General features: G+C 36.7%; 1 protein-coding gene across 5 annotated transcripts in view; it reads left to right on the forward strand.

Moving 5' to 3' along the window:
• Positions 1-17,526, forward strand: part of LOC110038946 (GTP 3',8-cyclase, mitochondrial) — a gene marked incomplete at its 5' end in the record, with an annotated part of 33,327 nt that extends 15,801 nt beyond the window's left edge. For 2 of the 5 annotated variants that reach the window (XR_002295469.1, XR_002295470.1), the window contains 1 exon segment: positions 1,736-1,804. Coding sequence is in view for 2 of the 5 variants with exons in the window: in XM_020743880.1 (XP_020599539.1) it covers positions 1,736-1,804; positions 2,535-2,618 (153 nt within the window). 5 annotated transcript variants of the gene reach the window in all.
• Between the last annotated feature and the right edge of the window lie 408 nt (positions 17,527-17,934).

Genomic DNA, 17,934 nt, shown 5'->3' on the forward strand with positions numbered 1-17,934 from the left:
CTCTCAATAAATGTATTGCTTCCATAGTAAACTTGTGCGATATAAATCCAAATTTTGAGTCCCAAATTGATTATGAGAAATCTTTGCAATATGTCTTAACCTATATTCAATTACCCTCCCATAATTTTAAAGTTGGACACATCAACTTATTTTATCTATAATTTGCACATTATCGTGCAACCCCTTAATTCTTAAAAATAGGGACCAAAATACTTTTCCTCTACTTCTCAGGCATCTCTTTAATTTTTAAAATAATATTAAAGAGTTTAGTAAGACAAGGAACTCCCAAATCTCCTAAATATTTCCACACTTTAATAAGGAGATCATCAGGTCCTAGATATTTTCCACCCTTGGGTTTTTTTACTGTCTCATCAACTTCTTTTTTACTAATACGACGATAAAAATGAAACATTTTATTATTATTAATGATATTAAGATCACTAAGGTCGATTGCATTTTCATAACTTTATTAAAAAATTTATTAATTTAACTCACCTAGCTATGCTGAATATCTTTTTCTAAGAAAAACACTTTGATTTTCATTTTTAATACACTTTATTTAAGTTAAATCCATATTTTTGTTTTCTCTTTGTTTGGTTACTTTATACATTTGTTCTTCATCTTCATTAGTATCTAATCTATTATAAAGATCACTAAAAAATTTTAGCGTCATGGATTGTTGTCTTAGACTCCCTATTGGTCATTTTTTATTTTTCCTAGTTTACTAAACTTTTCCTTTTAAACCAATTTTGATAACATAACTTCTTATATTTTATCTTTGCTCGCACATTATTATTCTATCACCAACTATTTTAATTTATAGAAACTTTTCCTTTTGATTCTTTAATTACATCATTCCTCACTTGTTTAATAGCGTTTGTTATTTTATCCCACATAGAGTTTGCTTTTTCATGAACATTCAAAATCTTGAAACCTTGAAGATTACTAATAAAAATAATTTTATTCGTCTTTTTGAGTTGCCCCCATCTAATTCTACACAATGATTCCTAGGATTCTTTATCATACAACTCTTTATCTTAAAATCTTGAACAAATAATCGATATGGAGTACTTAAAATTCTCACTTGGAATGACCTTACAATCTTTACATTTTCAATGATCTCTTCTTCACGACGATATTGAGTACTTAAAAAAGATCTTAATTTATGATAACTAAATGAAAAGATGACACTAAATAGGACGCAATGGAGAAAAATGATTCTGTTAGCCGACCCCACGTAGTGGCATTAAGGCTTATGTGTTGTTGTTGTCCTAAAACATTTACTCTATGCAAAAACTAGAGCAAGAATGATTATAATTGGCTAACTTTTCTTAATCCTGGTTATTAGAAGTAGCTCTTTTTTTATTTTCTTTCTTGACTTTGCCTGTTTTTGTTTGGCAACTATCACATAATCAAACGTTTCGCACTGAAAAAAGGACCCAAAGAATTAAAACTAAACTTTAGATACCAAAGTTTCCATCTAATCTCTCAGCCCCCCTGCAACTTACAACTCTATTCACACTTCGTTTGATATGGTCCTTACAGCTCATAGTCATTCTACTGATGCACTCTAATCATGCTTCCACTTGAGAGTTTATTCAGGAGTTGAGAGGTTATGGTAAAGCTATATGCAATTATAAATTATATTTTCGTGTATTTAGCTGTCCTGTATCTTTTATACCAGTTCATTTACTGTCCTGTATCTTTTATGACAGTTTGTTTATGCGAGTTTCAGGTCAGTTTAAGAGATCCACTTCGAGCTGGTGTTGATGATCTCGGGCTAAAGGAGATAATTGGAGCTGCGGTATTAATTTCTCTTCTGTCCAAGTCATTCTTCGGTGATTTTTTCAGCATATATTACTTTTGCAATGCACAAACATTCAATTGATGTTTGGATGAATTTATAAAATTTCACTAGAAATTATAATTAGTTATTTTCTTCATGCTTTTTTCTGCTTTAGTCATGTTCATCCCCCTTGCTTGATCTAGATCTAGTACACGTATGCTATCGCTCTTTCATTTGATGTACATTTGGGGTGCTGTTGCATCCCTGGAGTGAAGCGGGCTACATTGGACCAGAATGTTGAATCTCTTTTCTGAAATAAGTTTCTAGGAAAATTTACATACATTCCACTTATGTATTTACACATCTAACACCTAAAATTTAATTTTTATATACATGCCAGCTTGCCTATGCATGAAAATGTGTAGTTCACTTCTAAAAAGTTAAAATAGTGGTATTTTGATCTGATATGAATGATTTAGGTTGTATAAATCTAAAAAGTGAAATTTAGGTGTAAGCTATGGAAGCACATAACAATTGGGTGGCATGTATGTTAATGCCTCAACTTCTTAACACATGTCTTAACATCTTTTAAACAAAAAGTCCAGGCCAGAACGCCTTGGAGTGATATTTTGCTTTTTTGACCGACTTTACATCTCTCTTGCTACAAATTTTGATGCGATCATGGCTTAATCCCTATTTTATTCAGCTAATGTGTACCATTATTATAACTGCTATTGCTGTTGTTTAGGTAAAGAAAAAGAAAGCCGCGCATGCTGGAATGCTCGACCTTGCAAAAACAACAAATAGGCCAATGATACGTATTGGTGGCTGAGGTGCTCTATCATAGGTAAGGCTATTTTAATTCTACATTTTCTTAAAAATGTTATCACTTGTGGAATGAAAATGAAAATACAATCGTCAGTATTGTTTAATTCATAGATCCCACAATGTGCACTTTTAAATAGGCTCTAGTATTAATGCTTGCTTGCTTTACTAAAGCAGATCATACCAATTTTCTTAAAATTGTGAATCCATTGACTAAAAAGCCTGTGATCTTCAATGCATATTTTCGAGCCATTTGGAAATTATTTTTTCTTATTGAAGTTATGATTCTTTGTGTAATATTACATAAGATATTGTAACTAGTAGAGTTTACACAAAGTCAGCTTCTAGCAGGAGCAAATACTTTTTATTGAATCACGTACTGGCACTGGCTTTCCAAAGTAGTGCGTAAAATATTTTTGGTAGTCTCTTTTTTATGAGCAACATGTAATAATTAAGTAACAAAGTAATCAGTAAATGGGAAGGAAATTTTTTTTTCTAGACTAGTTCTGATGTATTTCAGAGATATACCAAAAGAAAATAGTTGACAGAAAAATTATAGAGAAAATATGATATTTGAGCTAAACCAAAAAACAATAAACATATAAATATTATTACTGGAAAAACTAATAGACAGTTACAACCGACACTCAGAAATAGAAAATAGCAATATACACGATACACAAGTTGCTACTAGGGTGTATTGACAGTGGTGGCGGTGGCTCTTGGGGGTCTGGAAAGGTGATGACTAGGTGGGGACATGGAGCAAGGGGTACTCTCTGCTCGGGACGACAACAAATGGATGGGTGGGCTGTGCAGCGAAGAAACAACGATCTGAAGCGGTGTTGGGCAGCTTGTACAGAAGCTTGGGTGCGGGAGGGGGTTCTGGTTGTTGGACAGCAGATCTGTGGCTGGGAGTCAGTGCAGTAGGCCTAAGACAGTGCCTAGATGGTACGCAAGTGGTTTAGGAGGGCTGGAACACTAGCAAAATAGCCAGAAAAACTATTCGGGGTGGCAACAAACGAACGGGGAATGTGTGGGACTACGGGACTGTAAAAGGAGGGGTTGTTCTGGGGCTGCAACGGCGAATAGGATGAGAGGAGTGGACCCCATAGGGTAGGAGGCAACCCTAAGCAAACGGAAGGTCGGTTGACCCTCGAATTGTTTAGCTCGAACTATCTGGACCATGCATGGCGCAGTCACACGTTGAATAGACGTCCACATCGCGTCTTGTAAAGAGCGAACACCCGGGTTATCTCTCTAGGCTGTGGGAGCTTTGACCTCATCTGTTGAAGCTTCTGTTTCCTCACAATATGGAGTCAAGTTGGATACGATAAAGATAGCATAACTGTTGTAATCCCCTCACAAGTCAATCTTATATGTGATGTCATTCCAAAATAAGTTAAAGGTAGCATAAATATTGTAATTCTGTGATAATTCACTCTTATAGGCAATTTCATTCTAAGCACATCCCGTTAGAATATGTATCTGTCTTCTTTTGGCACAGTCAGAATTGAAACTGCATGCAGATGAGTATCTTCACAAAACAAACTTCAAACTATTAAATCTGTAATTGGCTTATTCCAGTCGTGCTCGTTTGAATGTATCTCATAAACTAATATGCAAAAAGGATTCAACTATGGGACGAAATCTATGGCAGGTTGTGTAACTCTCAATAGCAACCACTCGGGAGATAGGACTTGGATCCTATTGTAGAATTTTTTTTCTCCAAATATCCTAAGGTAATTTCCAACGCTTTATCTGTGGGTACACTGTTGAACTGATTTTAATATTCAAATTACTCATTATGGTATTCCAAAAGTGACACAAAATTGTCATCTATAAAATGTTGGACCTCCCTCAATTTGGGCAACTCAGGAAGTATAATTTCTATCTAAAAAGTTTGAAATTCTCTTATCTGGTGTTGTCATCTATCTAGTATCGATTCCTCAAACTCATGTGGCTCATTTGGACATCTAATTGTTAGCTTTGTTGATGCTTCTCTTAACATATGTTAAAAGGTAGGCACAACGATCTCAAACCCTACATGAACGATTATTATCTCAGACTTACTTCTCTCTAGAATAATTACTGTTAATTCAGATGGAGTTGCTCTCATAAGGTCAGTTGGAATCGCTAGTCTCTTCCTTGTCGGTTGGAAGTAGAAGAACCTCTCTGGAATCTTCTTCTTTAGGATCAGTGTTTATTTCTTTAAATGCTCCCTGTTCAATGAAAGTGATCATTCTTCTTACTATGCAATCTGATTCAATATGCCTAAATCCGTGACACTTAAAACACTTCTTTGTTTAAATGGACTCGGAAATGTGGATTGATTCCTCCTCTCTGAACTAATGTTTCCTCAGGCAGGGTCGTTTTGAATGTTCTATTGGTTGTACTCTTGTTTTTTGATTCTGGGGTTGATCTCTGCTTGTAAGATATGATAGTCACTCGGTGAAGTTAGCTCTCCACTTTTGAAATTAAGGTCTGATGATTTTATTTTTTTGTTTCTTTTTAAATTTGGAGTCATCAGTTTTCTATTTATTATCATATGATTTTCTTTTACATATAGCTCTCTTTAATATGATTATCTTTTACATCTAGCTCTCTTTCTTGAATCGTCGAAATGATTTAGAGAATATGAGGGACTGAAAGAGGAGAACATATGAAAAAGTTAGACAAACAAATTAAAAAGAAACATGAAGTGTTTATGTAAGTTAATCCTTATATGATCGGCCAATAGTATACATTTAAAACGAGAATAGATCGAAATACCTTGAAACACATTTTCCACCAAGAGAATCCCTAAATAAATAACCCATATAACCGGTGAATCAAAATTTTATTCTTTTGTTCTAGGGTTAAGAGGAACTTTCAAAGGAATACTTGAGGGATATCCAAGAATATTCTCGATAATTAAAAAACTTGTTTATGATTTTGTGATAACTAGTGAAAAGGGTTTATTTAAAGGATATGATTATCTCAAGTAGGAACATTTCGGTGCTTCAAAACATATACCGAGCCGTTAGTGCAGAGAGAATTTCTCACACCCTAGATGGGCGGCGACTAATCAGCAAATGAGGCCTACGAGATAACCGGGTTATCAAGTAGGATCATCCAACCACTTCAAGGCAGTATTGGGCAATAAGGGTTGAGGGTGAATCGCTGTATTCCAAACGAACAACGACCTATGATATGTCAAAATTGCTTAAAAAGGTGGTTTACCAATAAAAAGGTAAAGAAGTTCTAGACGTGTATAAAAAAAAAACTTAGTTAGGTCAGGATTTCATAGATCTGTCCTAAGTTAATAAGACCTTAAGTGTATCTGATCGTGATGATGTCAACTCAACCCGAATAGAGACCCACCCTTGTCAGCAACTCATGTGTTGTGTCATCCAAGGAATCCTTTGTAGCCCTCAAGTCAAAGGAAGAAACCTTTAAGCCCTATGACAAGGATGAGACTTATGCCAAATAAATGACAAGGAAGCTACTGAGAGGGAAAAAAAAAGAGGAGTCTGGCTATAAAGCCAAAATCATCTAACAAAGGATTTACACTTCATCTAGGTTGGGGAGCCTCTAACACCCTAATTGTTTTAAACGACCACCCAGGTAAAAATTTTATGAATGGTCAGTCGAGTTGAAGAAACACGGGGGCTTCTCTTCGGGAGATGCAAAATGATGCAATTATCTAAGCAAACTCTAATATAGAAACCTTATTAAGTATGACTTGAGATATATTCATGCAATGCGAAGCCATTTTAAACCCTACCCGAAGGCCATGCAAGAAAGAACACAGTAAATAAAAATGCTCATCAACATGAAGCAATTTTAATCATACATTTTGTTAAGCTCGACTATTATTAGGCTTTTATAGAAATAAAATTTTTTTTTGTCCTTAAAGAGTTTGGATTACGTATGTGAAGAGCATCCCAAACCAAGCACAATCATAAGAAAGAGAAACGTCAACACTCACATGAAAATAAACACGTCATATGAATAAATGATGAAATAGGTCGGGTGCCGCTGCGTTGACAACATATCTCAGATAAGACAGAAAAAGACTGGCATCTACATACTTGATTTTATTTCTATACATCGATGCAAATTTATAATTAAGGTACAAAACAAAAGCAAACTGCTCCTGGTCCTCGTCACATGGTTCCACACATCAAACACTCTAGAACATGTGCCCGTACCTTATTTCCTATACAGACTCGGTCTAAGGACTCTAATAAGATACATGTAAAAGTTCTAAAATAAAAAACTCGACTTGCAACCTTGAAAGATTAGTATGGGTTATTTAGATGCACCGTATAATGTTCGACAGGAAGAGAAATTAGCAACGCCTACAGAAAAGATGTTAGTTCAACTCTTCCCTTAATGGATATGGCTCCCTGCATAGAAAACTGCTCTAATATACCGTGTTATATTCCTATGATGCATACGACAACAATATACTTCATGCACAATGAATTTTGTTACACCGAGTGCAGGACACCACGAAGGAGATTACATCTCGCTCAGATAATAACTGAAATACTAAAACATCACCGGGTACAGGACACCACAAGGGAAATTACACCTTACCCGGTTGATGATCACAATGCTAACTTATGTGATAATCACACACCATGTGATGATCGTAAGCAGCGTATGAGGCGCACATAATGCATGTTATGACTTATAAGGATGGTTAGATGTAGCAAGATTAGTAATACGTACCTTTGCTAACAATAACACTAGCACAAAAATTCCAAAGAAAACAATTTTTATACATTGAAAAGTGAAGTTATCAAGCCAAATAAATTTTTAATGCAAAATAAAACTTATAGCACAAGGCAAACATATGATTTTTATGAGCTCCAAACAAAATGGAGCTTTGACATATGATGAACTTGCAAGCATCATACATGAATTTACTTTTGCACATGATAAAATGCAAGCATTATACATGAATGTAAAATGCAAGCAAACTATGTTCTAGACATGCTTGACATCAAATTATGAGCACAGGTCCAAAATTCTTATTTTGTCATACATTAAGACACTAAATCATAAATGAATAGCACGCACATAATGTTGTGTATTGGGCATTAATCCATAGGCACATCCAAAAGATGTATTTTCTATGCATTTACAAATTTAGTTATAAATACATCATATGCACCTGACCAAAAGCACTTTTTGGTTTTAAATATCATATTATGTGCATGTTTGAAGCAAACCATGTACCTAATACAACATTGGAAGCATGAAAACATAATTTCATGTATTTAAAACAGATGTAAGTTCATTCATAAAGCCTACACATGCCATCAAGTTAATCTCACTTATCAAATGAGATCAACATCAAGCAAATGAGACTAATCTCATTAAGCTAATGAGAAGTCAATGAGATTAACATCAAGCTAATGAGACTAATCTCATGCTCTTAAGCAAACATTTTATGCAGCCTTTTATAACAAGGAAAACATACATATGAACATGACTGCATGCAAATGACTCCATCAAAATGACAACATGTGCTTTTCCCTAACGGAACTCTCATGGATTCTAGGTTAAAAAAAAGTATGGAGAAGTGTACCAATACCTTGTGCGAGGCAACAATGTGCCCACTTCTCTTTGGTTGGCAAAAGAGAAGATTTTCTCATGAAGAGAAATCTTCATTTTCTAAAGAATGAAAAGTGAGCATTCTTTCATTTTCTAGCATAATAAGCTTCAAATTTCCATGTAAATGAAGCTAACAACTTCAAAACAGCGAGATTAGTATATTCTCTTCTTAAAATAGGCACGAAGGCCAAAGGCTTTTGGAAAATTCTCATGGAATTGCAAGGAAACAATGAAAAGCCGCAAACAATGTTTGGAGTAACGTACTCTTTACTCGCTCCAAGTTTCTCCGATGTATGCAAGGTGGCTGACCTTCTTTTACTTCTCTTGAAGAGCTTTGAGAGGAATGAAAAGCTTTCTCTTAACTCTCACAAAAGATGTGGAGAAGAAGAGGTGTAATGGAGAAGTTGGATAAAGAAAAGGAAGTCAAATGGAAGTAAAAATGGAGGAGAAGAAAGGATGATTTGCTTCCTTACCAAGGAAATTCCGTTCCTCTAGTTCCTAATTCTTCAAGTTCTCTCAGCTGCAAACCAAGTAATAAGCATGGAAATTTGAATGGCCACTCAACCCCAACGTTAGTTTAGGCATTGGTGGCTTTTCCCTCCAAAATGCATTAAAATAATGTGACTCATTCTATAAGAAATCTTTCTATTGATCCCTTGGGAGGTTGGTAGCAAAAAAAGCTTCGTATTTGCCGATAATATTCGCTCTATTCCCAATGTCAATATTTTTTGCTAGGAGCATAAATGTGCAACTGAGTGTGCACGCGTGAAGGCTGCACACACGTATGCGTGAACAGGGATATCATTTATGGATCTCTTAAATTTTGAGAGGCCACGAATGGATGAGATATAATCCTCAAACATTAGAAACATAAAAAATTGATGCTAATGGGTGTGCCAGACTTATGGTAAGGGCATATCGGTCCAAATCCTAATTTCGGGCGTAAAACGCACTAAAAGGTTTTATGAATTCCTTGGGCCACGTGAGGCTCCAAATGGATGGACCGTGACCCTTAAACGTTCAAATGGATAATAGACATGTTCCATATCAAAATTGATGTTAACCAACAGGGAACCCTCTGGGTAAGACTATATCAACTCCAACCTTGGTTAGTCCTGTGTCATTCAAGTTGACCCCCTGCACACCTGATATCAAAAATTGATGCCAACACCTATCTATAAATAACTGCTATATACTGATACTGCATCTCTCATTTCATCCTCTCATAGATAGTTATCATACTCTTTTTTATTTCGTTGTTGAAGAATCTTTAAGTTCTCCCACCACCGAGATGCACTCTTTCTCAACCTATTGGTAGCTAGTTTCATCTTTCTCTTCGATGGGGCGTCCTGGTAATCAAAGAAATGTTCCATTGTCCAACACCACTCGATGAACTCGTTCGGATCCATGTAGCCATCAAAATATGACAAATCCACTTTTACCTCAATGTTTTGGATTCTCTTATATTTCTTATCTAAGTCCTACGACGATTCTTTATCTATAAATCTTTATGGTGGAAGGGCTTCATTGTATTCTTTCGATAGAGCGAGTCACTACTATAGTTACAAGAACCCTTCCATATTTCCTCCTCTTGAAGCTTTCTGGACATCTCTTTGCGGATTTTTCATAAACAACATTATTTCGTCCCGAACATGTATCCAACAAATTTTTTCATTGGTGGTGTGATTATGGTTTGGTTGTGGGCAGGTGGAAGGAGGCGTGTAGAGGCGATGTAAGGTGGGAAAGAAAAATTTTTTGGGTGGCTGGTTTGAAAAATCAGCAAAGGGAAGGATTTTGTGTTGAGTTTGGGTTGGGTACTTATGAATGCTAGAAACCCTTGAATAGAACTATGACTTGGCTAGGCCTGATGTTAAATGATACTGGAGTTAACTCAAACAAAAATAAACAAACAAATATTATTATTAGAAAAACCAATCGACAGTTACAACAGACACATAGAAATAGAAAATAACAACATACACGACACACAAACTGCAACTAGCGTGTTCTGATAGTGGTGCTGGTGGTTGTTGGGGGTATGTAAAGGCGACATCAAGGTGGGGCTGAACCAAATGAGTGGTACAATTGGGAAGCAGGCGGTATTTACTGCCCAAGCTGACAACAAGTGGATAGGTGGGCTAGGCAGTAGAGAAACAATTATCTGAAGCGATGTTAGGCGGCTAGAACAACAGCTAGGGTGCTTCGGGGAAGGGGTTTTGGGTGGCTAGGACAGCGGATATGTGGCAGGGACGCATTGTAGGATGTGTGGGACAATGGCCAGGTGTCAGGGAAGTGGTTAGGGAGGGCTGGAATAGCAGTAAAGCAGTCAGAAATGGTTGTTTGGAGCAGCAACAACAAGCGGGAATGATAGTGGTAGTTGTGGGGAATGCATGGGAATACGAGACAACAAATGGAGGGTTTCTTCAGTGCTACGATAACAAGGAGGATGGTTGGATAGTGAGGAGTTGCATGAAAAACAAAAGGGTTGTTGTCTGGCAGTTGCAGCGAGGAGGAATTCATGGTAACAAAGTTGAGGGTTGCAGAGAAGTTGAAGGATAAATATCTCTCAATAATGAGATATAGCCGAAGTACCACTTGAACCTTGGAAGATAGTTAACACTTTGGAATGACATACAACCGGAGTGCCGCTTACCTTTTGATACAATCCTTGAAAGGAAAATAGAGGATGTTAACGACTATTATGACAGAAACACAATCCAAAGCTACCCTAAAACACGAAAACAACATACTTATACCTAGGGCAAAGAGGGAGTGACTTTCATAAGGTGGGTGGAAACCCTAAGCAAACAGGAATGTTGGTTGACCCGCAAATTATTCGGACGGCGCCTGACACGTTCTTGCGTCGAACAGGCGCCCGTGTCGCGTCTTGCTAAAAACAGACACCTACGTCATTCTCCCTGGGTTGTGGGAGATTTGATATCATCCGTCGAAGCTTTTGTTTCCTCATAGTATGAAGTCAAGTCGGATACATTGAAGACATCAGAAATATTGTAATTCTTTTAGAAGTCAAATCCTGTATATGATATCATTCCAAAGCACATCCTAGTAGAATATGTATTTGTCATCTTTTGGCACAACCAGAATTGAAACTGCACATGGATAGGTATCTTCACCAACCAAACCTCGAGTCATTAAGTCTGTAAATAGCTTTTTCCACTTATTGTACTCGTCTAAGTGTATCTGTGAAACAACTATGTAAGAAGGATTTAATTATGGGACCAAATCTATGACTGGTTGACAGCTCTCAATAACAATCACTCGGGAGAGGCCTCTTCTCTGGTAGGTCCCTGAATCCCATTATAGAATTTTTCCCCCAAAGATCTTAAGTTAATTTCCAATGTTGTGGTTCATTTATTTTGTCTGATTATCTGTTAGTGGGTACATTACTGAACTGATTTTAATATCCAAATGACTTTATATAGTCTTCCTGAAGTGGCACAAAAGAATCTCATCTTTGACATGCTGGACATCCCTCAGTAAGTGCAACTCAGACAGTAAAATATATATCTAAAATGTCTAAAATCATCTTATATGGGGTTGCCCTGTGTCTAGTATAGGCTTCTCAAACTCATGACCCTTTTGGACTTTCATTACCAGTCTTGTTGATGCTTTTCTCAACGCATGAAAAAAGATAGTTTGAGACACCACGATCTTATACTTTACTTGAAGGCCATTACCTCAGACTCACTCCTCTCTAGAACAACTTCTGTTAATTCAACTAGAAATCGCTTTCATGGGGTCAGTTGGAATCACAGTTCCCTCTTCCTCGTCAGCTGAAATTTAAGAATCTTCTCTGAAATCTTCATCTTCTTCCGGGTTACTATTTATTTCTTCAAATGCTCCCTGATTTGTGAAAGAGATCCTTCTCGTAGTTGTATAATCTGATTTAATATACTCAAATTCATGGCACTTGAAATACTTTTTGGATGTAATGAAGTTGGGAATGTGGATTGATTCAACCTACTCTCCAATCTGAACTATTATCTTCGCAAGAGAGTTTGGCTTGCATGTTCCATTGTGTTTACTCTTGTTGCTTGATCTTGGGATTGAACTTTGATTGTAAGATATGGTGATCACTCGGTGAGGTTGCCTCTCCACTGTTAAAGTTAGGGTTTGAGTATACTGTCTGTAAAAAACTTGTAGACACTGACATTGCATACATCGTTTCATCTTCTCCCAGGTAGTAATCTTACTCGACCCTTTTCGCGGTGAAGAATTTTCAAGTTTTTCCACCACAACTTGTTGGCGGCTAGTTTCACCATTCTCTTCGATGGGACTTCCTGATACTTAAAGAAACGTTCCACTATCCAAATTTGCTCAATAAATTTGTTCGTTTTATGTGGCCATCAAAAAATGACAAATCCCCTTTTAATTCAAAATGATTGATTTTATGATATTTTATGTCAAGTCTTCGAAGTAGTGGTTCTTCATATCTAAAATTTGTCTTGTAAAAGGGATTGACTGTATTCTTTTGATCTGAGAAGTCACTATTGTGACTACGAGTAACCGTTTCAGATTATCTCCTCTCGAAGACGATAAGCCTCTATTACAGTTAGAGGATTTACCGTTGCACATCCTCTATAGAAGTTTCTTGGATATCTCTTGCTAATTTCTCATAAACGACGTTGTATCCTACCAAACAGGTTTTTGATAATTGTCTCGTTGATGCTGTGATTAGGGTTTGGTTATGGGCAGGTGGAAGGAGGTTTTAGGGTGGGAAAGAAAAATTTGTATGTTTGGTTTGAAAAATCACCAGAGTGAATGATTCTGTATAGAGGTAGGGTTTGGTACTCATGGGTGCTAGAAACTCTTAGATAGGATTAGGATTGACCAGCTTTGATACCAAATAATACCGTAGTTAACCCAAATAATAATAAAAAAATAAATATTATTACTGGAAAAACCAATATTTATTTTCAGCCAACACAAGGAAATAGAAAATAACAACAGACATAAACTATGAATAGCATGTGCTGATGGTGGTGGTTATTGGGTTTCCAGAAAGGTGATAAGGGGCGGAGGTGGAGCAGGTGGGTGGTACATCAGGGAAGCTGGGGTATTTGTTGTGTGGGGTGACAACAAGTGGATAGGTAACTTAGGGAGCGGGGATACAATGATCCGAAGCGGTGTTGGGCCGCTAGAACAACAGCTAGTGTGGGGAGGGAGTTGCGGTAGGCTAGGACAGCGGATAAGTGTCAGGAAGGTGGCAGGGAAGTAGTTCGGGAGGGCTGGAACAACACTAAAACATCCAGGAACATTTTTTCGGGTCAGCGGTAGGGAGCGGGAGTGTCGGCGGCAGCTGTGGGAGTGCATAAGACTGCGAGACAACAAAAGGACAACTATTTCGGATAGCTGGATAGCAAGGAACTACATGAAGAAGAACAAAATGGCTGCTATCGAGGCAGTTGCAGGGAGGAGGAATACGTGTTAACAAGAAAGGGGTGGGGATGCGGAGGAGTTGGGAAAAAATAAATATCCCATTGGGAATCTGAAGCGTCAATCGATTCTTGGATGACAATCACCGCTTGGAGCAAGAAATAGCCGAAGCACTACTCACCCTTAGATATAGTATTGATAGAAACACAATCTCAAACTGCCATAAAATATGGAAACAAACATATATGCAGACCTGTAGTAAAGAGGACCACTAAAATATGAAAACATACATATAGACCTATGGTAAAGAGGAGTGGCTTCCATAAGGTGGGCGGCAACCCCAAGCAAACCGATAGCTTAGTTGACCCTCGAATTGTCCAAATGGTCCGAACCGCGTTGCGTGGTCTCGCTTCAAACAAACACCCACATTGCGTCTCGCGGGGAACAGACGCTTGTATCAAATTATCATCTATTTGAAAGCCTTGCTTTGTTAAATTGTTTTTTTAACATAATGGTCTTAAATCTTTTGTTTAAATTTAATGCTCATGATTTTTTTTTACTTAGATTTGAAGATTCTTTTATGGTTCTTGACTAAGGTACTTGAAACATTTGCACTCATTATAAGATTGTTGCCACCGGGGCCGGGCCCGGGGGTGAAGGGATAAATATTCTATTGGGAACCCGCAGCGCCAATAGAATGGAAAATAAGGATGCTGACGACTGTCTTGATAGAAACACAATCGAAAAATATCATAAAACATGAAAGCAACATACATATTGACCTAGAGTAAAGAAGAGTGGTCCGTATAGGGTGGGCGACAACTCCAAGCAAATCAGAAGGTCAGTTGAACCTTAAATTGTCTGTGTCGAACGATCCGGACCGTGCCATTGCGTTCTTCCATCAAACAGACGCCCATGCCATCTTGTGGGAAACAGACGCCCACATCAAAATATCCTATTGGGAACCCGGAGCGCTCCTCGATTCTTGGTGGACAATCACCATCTCTGAAATAGCCGGAGCACCACTCGCCATTGGATACAACCCTAGAACAGAAATTAGGGATGCAAACATCTGTCCTGATAGAAGTACAATTCAAAACTGTCATAAAACATGAAAACAACTTACTTATAAACCTAAATAAAGAAGAGTGGTCCCTTTAGGGTGGGCGACAACCCCAAGCAAACCTGAATGTCAGTTGAATCTTGAATTGTCTGTGGGCCGAACGATCAGACCGTGCCATTGCGGTCTCCCGTCAAACAGACTCCCACGTCGTCTTGTGGGAAACTGACACCCGCATCAAAATATCAACTATTTTAAAGCCTCACTTTGTTCAATGATTTTTTTTAACATACAACAACAACAATAACAACAACAAAACCTTAAGCCTACTACGTGGGGTCAGCTACATGAATCCTTTTTCTTTATTGCGTCCTATTTAGTTTTTTTTTTAAGATAATGTTCTTAAATTGTTTGTTCAAATTTTATCCTCTTATTTTCTTACTTAGATTTTAAGATTCTTTTAAGGTCGTTCACTAAGGTACTTCAAACATTTGCACTTCTCATCGTAAGATTGTTGCCGTGAGGATTTTTCTGATTAGCAACTTTTGCTTGATTTAGTTGTATGAAAATGTTAATTATTCACTGCATTTCAAGTTATCTTACAACAATTTGTATCGGAACAACAACAACAAAGCCTTAATCTCACTACGTGGTGGCGGCTGCATGAATCTTTTTTCTCCACTGCATCCTATTTAGTGTCATATTTTCATTTAGTTCTAATAAATTAAGATCATTTTTTATACAAAAAAACCCAAGGCTTCCTAGGTCTACTTCTGTCTTTCTTAACATAAATCGAATCTAAAACATCTACTCTCTTAATCGGATCATCAGATGGTCGATGTTTAATGTGACCAAACCATCTAAGACGACTTTCTCTAATTTTGTCTGTCACAGGAGCTACACCAACCCTATAACAGATATATTCATTTTGCATTTTGTCTCTAAGTGTAAAGCTACTCATCCACCTAATCATTCTCATCTAGGCAATGCTTAACTTAGTATTATGCTTTTCTTTTAAAGGGCAGCATGCAACATCTTAGAGCATTGCACGTCTCACCACCGTTTTATAAAATTTTCCTTTTGAGTCTAAGCGATACTTTTCTACCAAACAAAAGGCCCGAAGCATTCCTCCACTTCAACCAACCAACTTGAATTCTACTATTAACATCCCCATCTATATCACCATCGCTTTGAACAATAGACCCAAGATATCTAAATCGTTCACACCTTTTAATAATTTGATCACCCAAAGTTACACTTTTGTCACTAGAGCTACTTCTACTAAAATTACATCCCATGTATTCAGTTTTAGCTCTACTCAAATGAAGGTCTTCAGACTCCAATGTAGACCTCCATAATTCAAATTTTTCCTGGGCTTTTTCTTTCGTCTTATCCACGAGAAGGATATTATCAGCTAAAAGCATACACCAAGGTACATCCTCCTGTAAATGCCCAGTAAGACCATCCATAACTAAAGAAAAAAAATATGGGCTTAGAGCCAACCCTTGATGTAATCCAATAGAAATAGGAAAATATTTTGTCAATCCTCCTTCAGTTCGAACACAAGTAACAATTCTAGTATACATATCTGTAATGACTTGAATATAAGTCATTTCAATACCTTTCTTCTCAAGGACTCTCAAATGGATATCTCTTGAAACTAATCGTAAGCTTTTTCTAAATCAATAAAAATCAAATGTAGGTTCTCCTTGTTATCTCTGAACTTCTCCATCAAATCTCTCAATAAATGTATAGCTTCTATAGTATACCTGCCCGACATAAATCCAAATAGATTACGAGAAATCCCTTCTTTGTCTACCTACCTCACCGCAGTCAGTCCAGCTTTGTAAGAGTTGCAATGATTTTTTTTTTTCATTAATTACAGCGGAACCTTATGGATACAACATTACCAAATGTAGGAGTTTTTTGGTAATAATTTTCTTCTGATTTGCTTTTTGAGTGTTTCACAAAATAATTATTTACCTATGAAAGATTAAAAATGGAATATTGCCCAAACACTTTACATGAGCACGCTTGCAAAGCAGGTATCATTACTGTGAAATTCTTCTCTAACCGCCTTTATTTAAAGGAAGATTTACATACATACCACTTAATTCTCTTGTATTTACATATCTAACACCTGAACTTAAATTTTTTACATACATGCCACCTTACCTATGCATGAAAATGTGTATCACTATTTAAAAGTTAAACCGGTTGTATTTTTCATGTGATGAAACTTTTGGGAGGCATAAATGTGGAAAAATGAAGTTTAGGTGCTACATATGTAAATACATAGGAATAGGGTTGTATGTATGAAAAATGTCTCTTATTCAAGTCATTTTTTGCTTTCGATTGCCAAGCATAGGAATCAGCTATCATGTAAGGTTTGGAAGCAACATCTTTTTTACTTCTAAATTTAAAATATTATTTTCTTGAAGCTGATCATGCACGAGTTCTTCATTGGGATGGGATGGAAGATGATCATAGAGCAAGGGGAATGAAAACGCCTTGGTTCATCTCCCATAATTATATAGATATGGGATTGTTGTGGTGTGATATTTGATGTGCATTCATATATAAATCTTTTGGTATGGTTTTTTTTTAATTAATTTATTTAAATTAGTGTGTTGTTTGGTAGATGAAAACCCTTTTTTATAATTTCAAATTGGGTTACTTTATTTTAATTTGTAATTTTGTATTTATTCGAGCACGTTTATGTTGGATTTGTTCTGGTTGGCTTTTCTTTACGATTATTTTTCAAGTGCAATGCTATTACAAGAAAATGGTATGAATATAACCAGGAAAAACACGTATAATTGTCAGAGGATAAAGAAAACTACACAAAATCAAAGTCCGTCCGTCCGTCTGTCCTCGATCCATCCATCCATCTGTGTGTGTGTGTGTGTGTGTGTGAGGCATCTGTGTACACATGTAAATCCACATAATGAAAACCCTATGGATAATTCAGCTATTAGCTCATGTTTAGGTTGTTTTAGCTAGTTTTGTTCTTTTATCATAAATGTGATGTCCTTGTACTTGTAAAAGTCAGCGAATACTTGAAAAGTTTGTAGATGAATTGTATGATATGTATGCTGCATCCTGCATGTATTTGATGATGATTTGCATGTTGATTGCATGCTTGTTGTTCCTTTTTCTTTTACTAAGCATGTTGTGATTAATGAGCTTTAATTAAAGAGTAATTTTGAGTGGAATTGATTGATGAATGAGAAGTATAGGAGAAATAGAATTTCTGCGAGCT

Source organism: Phalaenopsis equestris, unplaced genomic scaffold, assembly GCF_001263595.1.
Source record: "Phalaenopsis equestris unplaced genomic scaffold, ASM126359v1 Scaffold234456, whole genome shotgun sequence".
NCBI classification, from domain to species: Eukaryota; Viridiplantae; Streptophyta; class Magnoliopsida; order Asparagales; family Orchidaceae; genus Phalaenopsis; species Phalaenopsis equestris.